The 11,213-nt window shown below is 36.7% G+C and overlaps 1 protein-coding gene across 1 annotated transcript; it reads right to left on the bottom strand.

Annotated features, from left to right (window-relative positions):
• LOC122016241 (uncharacterized zinc finger CCHC domain-containing protein At4g19190-like) lies at positions 1–5,125 on the bottom strand. Its single transcript, XM_042573474.1, has 7 exons — positions 4,778–5,125; positions 4,596–4,658; positions 2,253–2,404; positions 2,056–2,166; positions 1,703–1,904; positions 1,037–1,151; positions 1–927 (listed from the first exon to the last, which is right to left on the bottom strand). Exons 1-7 carry the CDS (start codon positions 5,000–5,002, stop codon positions 344–346), a joined length of 1,452 nt encoding a protein of 483 aa, XP_042429408.1. The 5' UTR covers positions 5,003–5,125; the 3' UTR covers positions 1–343.
• Positions 5,126–11,213: the final 6,088 nt, after the last annotated feature.

Raw genomic sequence — 11,213 nt, forward strand, 5'->3', positions numbered from 1 at the left:
AATAAAAAGCTTTCACACCCGAAACAAGTGCAAATAAAACATTGTCCGGAGTGAGTTACAAGCCATCCACCTGCTTCTATTTGACAATGACATGGCAAAAGTTGAAGTAATTGTTCTTTTAGACAGCCATTTTCAATGCATAGAACATTAAAATGGAATGGAACCTTTGCTAAGAGTCTGATGCGTTCATAGCTTCCCTCTAGACTGCTAAGCACAAGAACTTCATGAGAACATGGACAACAGGTCGAATTCGATATCAAGTTATCCTGTATGCTCAATATTTAGCCGACCAGCAAACTATGATCAGAATTTCAGATCCATTTGGTTTAATTGGCACAAGGATTCAGTCTGATTGGTATTCCATATCATCTTTTCGGCGACGATGATGATGTCTGTGGTTCCTGTGACAATGACGATGATGGTGATCAGAATCATAACTGTCCGATGTACTTGAGTTTGCACGGTGTCTCTTCTTATGCTTGGATGTTGATTTCTGCCTCTTTTGGCTATCAGATTCAGTGTCAGATGACAACGAAGCTAGATGGCGATGCTGCTTCTTGTGCTTTCTGTCTGAATGTTGCCTCCTGCTTTCCCTACCGCCTTCTGAACCAGTTGCTGAACCTTGCACTTGATGTTTCTTTTTTTTGCTTGTCGGTGGTGGCCGCCTGCTATCCCTACGTGCTTCAGAGTCTGAAGATGAGGAAGAATCTGAAAGTTGGTCAGCAATCCTGCTCTTGGAGCCTCTCCTGCTTTCCTTCTTAACTTCAAAATCCGATGATAATGGCGGGCCATCATCGTGCCAGTTCTTGCTTCTATTATGAGTTCCCGATGTTCGTTTCTTCTCTTTACTTTTATGCTTGGGATGCTTTATAGATTTTCCAGCAGAGATGTTGGAAAGAAGTGAGGGGATGCCTTCGCCCAAAAATCCTGAAAAAAAAAGGAAAGGAACGGCAGAATGTCAAGGAATTAACCAACAAAATTTGACACACTCTCGTGCACACACACATATGAAAAACTAAAAAAGAAAAAACTATACCTCCGTACTCATCGAATATGTCCTCTGCTACTATCTGCTGATTAGGGTCATCTGGTCTGAAGCCACCCCTTGGGGGGCTCATGCCAGGTTTCTGCTTCAGTTCCCACTTCATAGGCTGAAGCAGATCACACATTGTTTAATTGATGCCAGAAGAATTGCACAGCATAAATATGAAATTAAGTTAGCTAAAAGCAATTTGAGCCCACACAAAGGTCACGGATCAATCTTTTGTGCGGAATATAGTTAACACAAGATAAGTTTAACTACTTGCAAATGAATAAAAGAAACAAATGTGTATGGTGGGCACATGTTCCTCTACCTGCCCGCATTATATCAACCTTCTGAAGCTTAATCATAACATAATTCAAAGCAATTCAGCGTGCAAGTGTAAGCATTATATTAATAAGAACAACACATTTATGGATTGCGTCAACCACCAAAGTTTCTTTAGTATGATTTCGAACTGTGGAATATCTTGGCTTAGTAATTACTGAAGACTATCCATACTAAACCTAGCAAATGGGGCAAATTGGTGGTTATGGTGCATTAAAGTGGATCACTATAGCTTATCTTCTCTGAAGAATAGAACAGTTTTAGTCTTTCAATGCTATTGTCTTTCATTTGGAAGATAAAAATAGAGAAAAATAAAGGAAATGTCATGCTTGCCTCACTAGAATCTGTCTGTGCCATTATAGCTGTAAGAGGATCATCCCTCTTTAATCGACTCTCTTCATTGGGCATTATGACATCTTTCAAGGGGCATTCACGATCTCCACTTTGGTGGCCAAAAGTTCCACATCTTACACATCTTACATTTCGAACTTCAACGGCAAATGGTTTTATTCTCACCGGCACACCAGTCTCCAGCCTGGAAGATCAAACGACACTACAATCGATCAGCATCAGCAGAGAAGATAGATCTGATCCGAATACAACACAAGCAGGTGGTCAATTAACACTAGGAAAGGAACATATTAAATGTAGCAATAACTCTACTCAACTCATGAAATAAAGTTTACCTAGGGGCATTTTTCAACACTTCAAATTCTTCTTCCGTCGGTAAAGATCGACCAAATACATCTTTTGGTCTTGGCTTCTTTTCTCGAACTGCCTTAGCTTTTGTATCAGGTCTACAATGAAAAGATATATTCAGCAGGCAATTTTGACAGTTTGGGTTTGAGATAAAGCATAAGGAAAAAATAACTTGAAGAATTACATTGTTGAGCTGTCTCCTTCTGTAGGATTCTGCTCTGTGTTAGTTTGACCCAACCTCTTCTGCTCGTCTGCAATTTCTGCAGCTTTGGCACTTTCAGGGTTATAACCAGGTGGTCTTACATACATAAAACTCACAGCTTTCATCATCTCCACCTGAAAATGTAATCGATTTTTAAGACATCATAAAGATATTCCAACAAGCTTTGGGAAAGGTACTACTCATCTGCAGTATAGCTTTAGAATATTTGAAAGTCTTAAAGAGCAAAGCTTTTTATCATCTTGCATTGTAGTAGAGAACCTTGGTGAACAAGTAGGGAGCCTAGTCTTTAGATAGACATAAAATCATTGATTAATCATGATATGAGGATCCAGACAGTCCTCGCCTAAATATGATAGCCTAAGAATCATAGTATACTCAACTGCCAGAGTGCTTTAGAATAGTTTACACTCTTTAGTAAAAAAACAAACTTTTTTATTTTCTCACATGGTAGTGGGTGTTCAGATAACTAGCGAGGCTACTCTCTGGAGAAAGAGTAATCTGAACCCTTCGATTAACTGTCAAGTGAGCTAGGACACAGACAATAGGACCTTATACATGTAAGCAGCTAAGACAATCCTCATTAACTTATAAATGAAAGCTTTGGTAATTATATTTGAATGGGAGAAAGCAAACAAAAGATAAACTTCAAAAAAAAATAACAAGAGATGGAATACAAGACAAATGAACAAGAATTAAAATCATACAGCAAACACCAAAAATGACATGCAGATAGACTGTCTAACAGAAGACCAGAATTAGAATACTGATCGTCCCTTATGAGTGAGTAAATAGCATGCTTTATATGTTGGTCGGCAATCAACTAAATCTGCAAGGAATTAAATAAATATGCCACCTAATTCATCACAGGATGACCTCATTTCATGTGCTCGTCAAAATGGGGAGCAAAAATGATTACTTGCCACTATGCGATACATCATAATCACTTGAGTTGCCAAAGTACAAAACTGCACCAATGTTACTATGCTAGTCACGAATTTGACCCATTTACACAGGCAGCAACAGACATTGAACAGCAAGTTAATAACGTTTTTCAGCACTAAATTGACTGATGTGATGAGTAATAGGCCAAGAGAAGCATAAAGCAAAGATAGGAAGAGAAAGAAGTTTCACAAGAAAGGGACTGATACAAAAACAAGTTAACATCTTGCAGGTACCTTGTCAGACCTGCTTAGCTTGACTTAAATTTAAGAATATTCAGATTCATATTTTGGTATTTTTTTTAACTAATTTAATTTTCAAAACATTCTGACATGTACTACAAGTATTTATTTAGGTGAAAATAAAGAATGAGAGAGCATACATATAAGTATTTGGAACATCACATTTATCTATCGTCAGAATGATCTGAAACTTTTGCGATCATAATCATCATACTTTAGGCTATTTAGTACTATAACGACTTAGTTGCGGTGTTTGAGTTTTTCTCTAAACTATAATGAAACAATTCTCTAGTAGTTGTGATGTAATGCATATGAGAGGTTCTCAGAAAAAAAAAAGTGTTCATCGTCAATTATTATTGATCCAATGTTTGCGTGTCAAGCTTTCTTTCTAAAGCTCCCCCTATCGAATAGACACCCAGAATTATTGCAAAATAAAATAAAAAAGACCAGCTGCAAGATAGAGTTATCACAAAGGGAAGCGAGATTTTCAAACTGGTTCCCAAAGGCATAGCATTACTTTTTGAGTAGAAACCCAAGGATGCAAAGCTCTTCCATTATCTCTTGCATGAAACATCGTAAGCAGAAGCACTGAGAAACATCATTTTCTAGCTACAACAGCAAGCATTGAATCTCAACTATTTGTGGTTGCTTGCTCAAACAGCAAGATGCTGTCATTAATATATTTGGAAATTTCATACCATTCTAATTATGCAAAATTGAGTCCTCTTTTGTCTCTCGACTATGCTGCTCTTCACGCCCTTGATTATAATCAGTTCAACATGTATAACTATAAATCTATTTGGCTGTCTTCAATCATATGCATATCATCTTAATTTTTTTCCTCTCCCGACTACTAGAGGCACATCCAATGATGAACAAGACAGTAAGAGCAAGACAAGGTCAAGACATGACTTCTATTTTTCCATCATAGTTTATTTTTCCATCATAGTTCTATCAATTCTTTCAGACTTCATATGAGGAAATAGTACAAGATCAACAAGGCAATGAATGCAAAACCAGATGAAGATATAAGACTGTTAATAAATTTCAGACTCTTTCAATTCATTCGTATCTTAATTGTGAAATTTCCATTAAGATTAATAGAGGAGTGAGGGTAGCTTACCTTTTCCTTTTCTTTCTGGGAAAAGAGGGCTGTTTGCCGGAAGAACTCTTGCTCCTGAGCAAACTGTAAAGAAGCAAAAAAACACCGATTGAAGTAAAACGCACAGAACCAATTCCTTACTGTGAAGACATATATATAAGGCCAGGGCGAAGACGGCGGAGCTTGTGGCTGCTTCTGCTTACCTCCCGGGCAACCTCCTCGGCGCGGCTAGCTCGGTTGGCGTTGGTCTGCTCGGCGATCCATTTGCGTCGCTGGTTGGGGTAGGAGAGGGGGTGCCACGGCTTCTGGTTGAGGTAAGAGTGGCTCCATGCCGTGCCCGACTTCGTCTTGTAGTCCACCTCTATCCCGCTCTCCGATGGCTTCTTCCCCAACCTCCCACTGCCACCGCCCGTAATGTCCTCGTCCATCTCGCTACGCCTCGCTCCTCCGTGCGAACTGAGCAAAATAGAAAACCCTAACTCGCCTAACCAATTCGCAGCACCAATTCGCAGCGGCAAGAAAGGGAAGCAAGGTGTCCCCGGGCAATTAGAAAATCCAAGGGGCCTTATCTCAAAATTACCACAATGTTCACTTAACCTCAGAATATTATGAAAATTTCAATTCATTCCCTGATGGAGAACTTAATCTAGACGTAGAGCTCCACCCGTCCGATCGACAATGAGACATGGGGACACGAGAATCTGGGGACAGAGGATTTGATTTCCATTCCCTCCTGATGGAGAACTTAATCTAGACGTAGAGCTCCACCCGTCCAATCGATGATGACAGAGGATTTGATTTCCATGGACAAGATCAAATCCTCTGTCCCCAGATTCCCGTATCCCCGTGTCCCATCATCAATCGGACGGGTTAAATCATATCTCAAGGATACAGTCCACATCACGAGATTATTTAACTCGTCCGATCGACAATGAGACACGGGGACACGAGAATCTGGGGACAGAGGATTTGATTTCCATGGACGAGATCAAATCCTCTGTCCCCATATTCCCGTGTCGCATCATCAATCGGATGGGTTAAATTATATCTCAAGGATACAGTGCACATCACGAGGTTATTTAACCCGTCCGATCGACGATGAGACACGGGGACATGAGAATCTGGGGATAGAGGATTTGATTTCCGTGGACGAGATCAAATCCTCTGTCCCCATATTCCCGTGTCCCATCATCAATCAAACGGATTAAATCATATCTTAAGGATACAGTGCACATCACGAGGTTATTTAACCCGTTCGATCGACGATGAAATACGGAGACACGAGAATCTAGGAACAGAGGATTTGATTTCATCATGGACACCCTCAAACCCTTTCATTCAATATTATGTTACCGCTGCGTTAAAGGTAAAAAACCCTTATATATTTTCCCACTATTAAAAAAATATCTCAATAATTTTTTGATGGATTTCATATTTTTTATTATATATTTTGTAACTCTCTTTCCTATTTTACCTTATATATATATAATTAAATTTTTTATAAAAATTTTATACAAATATTAAAAATTAATTAAAATTAAAGAAGAAAAAAAAGACAAAAGAACGGCTCAATGTTTGTGGAGCTGCTCCGTCATTCGAGGGAGAGACCTCCCTTCCAATGGCAGGGAGGTCCGTCCCATGTGCCAACTTAGCAATGGGAGCTCCCATTACAGATCATCTTATAAGTACAATTCTGACTTTTAAATTGTAAGCACGTGGTAAAAAGGTGAAATCGTTCGTTCTCAGTGCTCCTGTCGCACCCGATCCAAGGCCATCACGAGGGAGGTAAATCACAATATCCTAAGCTAGCATGTGGCAGGTGGGGTGAGTTGCACAGGGACCAGAGATTTACATCCCGACTATCCTGAGTTTCGACCCCACGACCTCATATGACAAGCATCTCACCATATATCAATTCAGATGATCTGTGAGGTCTTTTTAAATTATAAGCATGAACTACTTAGTTGATGTAGGGATGGCAATGGGGCGGGGCGGGGGCGGGTTTGCCATTCCCATCCCCGCCCCATTCTTATTTTTTCGGGTTCGGGATTCCCCGAACCCGAACCCACGGGTTCGGGGATTCCCCATCTCCGCCCCATTTCCAAATTGACCCAAACAAACCACAGACACCAGAAACAGTAGAATATTAACCCAAACAAATCACAGACACAGAAATACCAAAATGGTAGCCACTGTATCATCAATTGCAATCCATGGAGGTGAAAGTTTAACTGCCATGTATTAATACCAATATTATCATCAATATTAATATTAATACATGTAATTTGATCTGGCATGAGCTATTCTAGTGTCTGTGGTTTGTTTGGGTCAATTGATAATATTAATATTAATATCAATATTAATAATATTATTAATAATAATATTTTCAAAAATTTTAATATTAATATTAATACTATTATTATTACTTTTTTTTTTAAATCATATCATTATTTATTAATATTAATAATAATAATATTCGGGACGGGTTCAGGGATGGGGATAGTATTCCCATACCCGCCCCAAACCCTCCCCATCCCCGAAAAATCGGGGATCCCCATCCCCATTTCGGGTTTTTCCAGCGGGGCCCCAAACCCGCGAGGAAAATTGCCATCCCTAAGTTGATGCCTCGGCCCACGAAATGACAGTAAAAAAGTAGGACAACTCCTTAAATAATCGGGGTTTAAATCTTACCTGATTTAAGTAATGTAATAAAAAATTATTTATTTAAAAGTTTTAATGTATAACTTAATTTAATATTTTTATTGTATTATTTTGAACCAAGAGCTGGAGTAGACGGCACCGTCGTCAAGACGAAGTAAGAGATGTTGTAAGCGTGCCTGTGGTGGTGCCGCTGGGTCTGCATGTAACTCCCCTACATTAGGATCTTTCCAAGTCTATCCCTGGCCGTGGGAAGTGTCACGGTAAGTTGGAAGGTGTTCTCGGAGCCGCCGACGCCACAGGGACAGAACTGCCGCACACGAATGTGACCATCTTGGTGGGCAGAGAAAATGCGGCCTCTAACAGCCACCAGGGCCTTGATGTTACTGCCACGCCACGATGTCACACCCCGTCAACTAGGGTAACTGGTTATATCTAAGGTAGATTGAGATTTGACTGGGTGTGACACCCCGTCACCCAGCCACCAGGGCCTTGATGTTACTGTCCCCTACCCTTATAACTGGTTCATTGAATTCCTTTCACATTGCTATGGTTATTTTCCTCATCATTGGTATGCATATTTTAAATTTCATGCAAATTTTACAACCATTGTACTCATACCAGCTATTTGATTTCTGCATAGATACTTGATTTTTGTGATTTAATCTCACCAACTCCAGAGGAACAAGCCTCACGAAGTGCAGCTCTGCAATGCATATATGACATTATAAAAAATATCTGGCCTCACTGCAGAGTATGTTCATTTTTTTTTTCTTTCTAACTTGTAGCAGAGTTGCTCAATTGATTTTGCTTTTATTTGCATTTTCCCTATAATCTAGGTTGAAATTTCTTGATCATTTAGGACAGGTTTATACCTTCCAACAAGTGGTATCGAAGTAAGTCTTAGATCTCTAGAAATTCTTTGTCAGTATGCATCTTGCATTTTTTTTTTTCGTTGCTTTGATTGATAAGAATTGCCTTATCTTAGATTTTTTGAGCTTCATGTTTGACAATCTAATCAGTGATTAATTTCTTGCCTTCGTACACTCAAAGTTAAATTTTGCATCACATGATGTTGCATTGCAAAATGTTAGCATAGTATTACAATTACTGAAGTTACAGCTTCACATATCTTGTGTATCAAGGAATTAAATTTTGGTACCAAGGATCATGTCTTCTTTGTCCTTTTTCTTGGATTTTTTTTATTCTTCATTCAATGGTCCCTTCAGAAGATAATCATAGACTTTTTCTTCATCTACATGAATTAAATCTTTTGGGATTTGCAATAATTATTTGACTGCTGCAAATTACCTTTATTAGTAACATTGTAGTCCCACATGATACACAATATACCTTTGTGATGGATGAAATCCTTTGTTCTACAGTATTGAAGCTTGAACTACTTTCTTTGCCTCTTAAGTTTGACTATTGGTTGTGGTTCTTGATTCAGAGGTGAAGACTCCACGAATTGGGCTTTATGCTACCTCAAGAGCATTATCTCAAAGAAGTGTTGCTAAAAAAGTGCAGGTAGTTTTGATATTGTTGAAAATTTTCTGTTGAAACTAGTTATAGTTGCTAATGTACTAAGCATCAATACAAGGAATATATCCTCAAAATTTTCTGAAAAAACAGATTAAAGTTGCTAATGCATGAAGGACCAATACAATGATTAACAATTTTTTTTTCTTTATTTTTTTCTTAGGTTATAACAAAGGCTCAAGTCCCAATTATAAAATTCGCGGAGAAGAAAAGTGGTGTAGCTTTTGATATCAGGTTTAAATTTTTCTCTAAATTCTGTTTGTTTGGGAAAGAGAAGGAATTTCAGCAAGCTAATATTTCTGTTTCTATACACTCTTCTGTTAGCATAAATCACTGAAATTTTGGTTAGTAATGGCTGGCGGTCTTGTTCTCTACTCTTGTCTTGTTCATCATAATTCTTCATTATTATTTTAGCTTATGTTGTTGTTATGATTTCCTTGCAAATAGCTGTGGAAAAGAACAAACTATATTTATTCTCTTTGGAACATCTCACTGTTAATATATCATAAAACCCTCATATTTTGAGAAATTACCGAGGGTTGTCCCATTAGACTGATGTTATTCAATCTTCTTTTATCAATTCTTTATATATAACCAATATTTTTTATGGTATTATAATCCTTGCTCTTTCTTGCTAGATTAATAATATTAGTTCTTCTTCCTCGTTCTCTCTATTTTGGATAATTAACACTTAATTGTTAGGTTTGGTTATTCTTTCAGTTTTGACATGGATAGTGGACCTAAAGCTGCTGATTACATGAAGGTAATTGAAAAGAACATCACTGGGTAATCATATGCTTTTGTTATTTATCTTGAACAAACGTTTAGAAAAGCTGTTTGTATTTGGCTGAGTCAGCTATAGAAAGGGAACAGGTTTGCTAGCTGTAGATTGCTAGCGTAATAATATGCAACTAAAATTACCATGAATGTGAACGATATTTTCCTGACTTCTCATCACTTTAGCTTGTTATATGCATATTTCTAGAGGAATTCTTTTGCGATGTTCAACCATTTGTGTAGTCTAGCTTTGGATGAATATACTGTATCTATATTTGCATATAGCTAAAGCAGTTCTGGGAAGACACACAATGGTCTCATTTTTTCGTTGGATGCTCCTGATTTCATTACTTCACTCCTTTAGATGTATGCATTGAATATGTTATCGAAGGTTGGAGAACACTTGTTATTGAAAGTTATATATATTTTGGAGATTGAAGAAGATTTTGTGTTGATGGTACATTATGGAAAAAAATATAAATGAGATATATTAATATTTAAAAATGAAATATGAATATTATATATTGTTTTGATAATGCAATATGTTATGAATATAAATTACTTTTGTGAATTAAAATGTGAATATGATTTAATTTGGTATTGCATTTCATTTTGGAAATATGATAAATAAACAGTTAAAATATGGTATATGACTATTTTTTAACTGGTGCAAATTCGATTTTAAACCGCTCCTAATGATATAGGATTATTTTTAAACCGTTTCTGTAAGACACATTCACAAAGGGTTTATAACCGCTTTTATATATAGTAATAAAAAGTGATTACTAACCGCTTCTAAAGGTATGAATCAAATAATGCGATTATTAACCGCTTCTAACGATGCATCAGAAGTGGTTAAATAGTTTAAACTACTAATTAATTTTACTGCTAGCACAGCCAACATTTGTAACAATTGGAAAATCGGTACATTAAATTTAGCAACGATTGGTAAACGTTGCTATAGACCTCTTATAACCGCTGCTAAAACATTTTTTTCATGCGGTGTTGAGATTAGAGTTTCCAATAAATTTGTCTAGCTTGAGCTTGGAGTCAAAATTAATATCATAAGTTGGTCAACCTTAACCAATATTAAATCTTAAAAATTATCTTTATCCCTTAATCTCTTAATCCTTAACTCTCTTACCTTTTAATATTTTCAAGTGTGGCCGTGTGTGAATTTTATCATGTTCTAATACTCCAATAATACAATCACAACGGCAAACCCAAACAAACAAACAAACAAACAAACAAGGGTAATCTAGTCAAATATACTTTGTAACTAAGGGTAATCTAATAAAATATTAAATTAGGTTATTCATTAAAACCTTCAAAAAAATATATTTTTGTTGCATTTTTATTCCTCATAACTTTAGTTATGTGATTACCTGGTAATCACATAACTAAGATTATACATGATAATTTGAATCAAACGCACTCTTATTGTACATTCCTATTGAGCAATACAAATGAATAAAATAACATTCAATCCAAAAGATTTAAGATTTAAAATTTAAAATCAATAATTATATATATTTAATATTTTTGTCCTTTTTGTTTGGTCCATCTAACCAATGGAATAATTAGAAGTGAATAAAATTTCAATTTAATTTTAATAATCACCCAACTAAAGTAAATTAAAATTTTAATTCGGATTATTTATTTTTT

This window comes from Zingiber officinale, chromosome 8B (assembly GCF_018446385.1).
Source record: "Zingiber officinale cultivar Zhangliang chromosome 8B, Zo_v1.1, whole genome shotgun sequence".
In the NCBI taxonomy this organism is placed as follows: Eukaryota; Viridiplantae; Streptophyta; class Magnoliopsida; order Zingiberales; family Zingiberaceae; genus Zingiber; species Zingiber officinale.

Excerpts from the sequence above, each read along its gene's own strand:
- LOC122016241 (XM_042573474.1), bottom strand. The coding sequence starts at position 5,002 with ATGGACGAGGACATTACGGGCGGTGGCAGTGGGAGGTTGGGGAAGAAG. Across the intron at positions 1,905-2,055 it reads GTGTTGAAAAATGCCCCTAG|GCTGGAGACTGGTGTGCCGG; the intron begins GTAAACTTTATT and ends TTGATCTTCCAG. Across the intron at positions 1,152-1,702 it reads CACAGACAGATTCTAGTGAG|CCTATGAAGTGGGAACTGAA; the intron begins GCAAGCATGACA and ends GATCTGCTTCAG.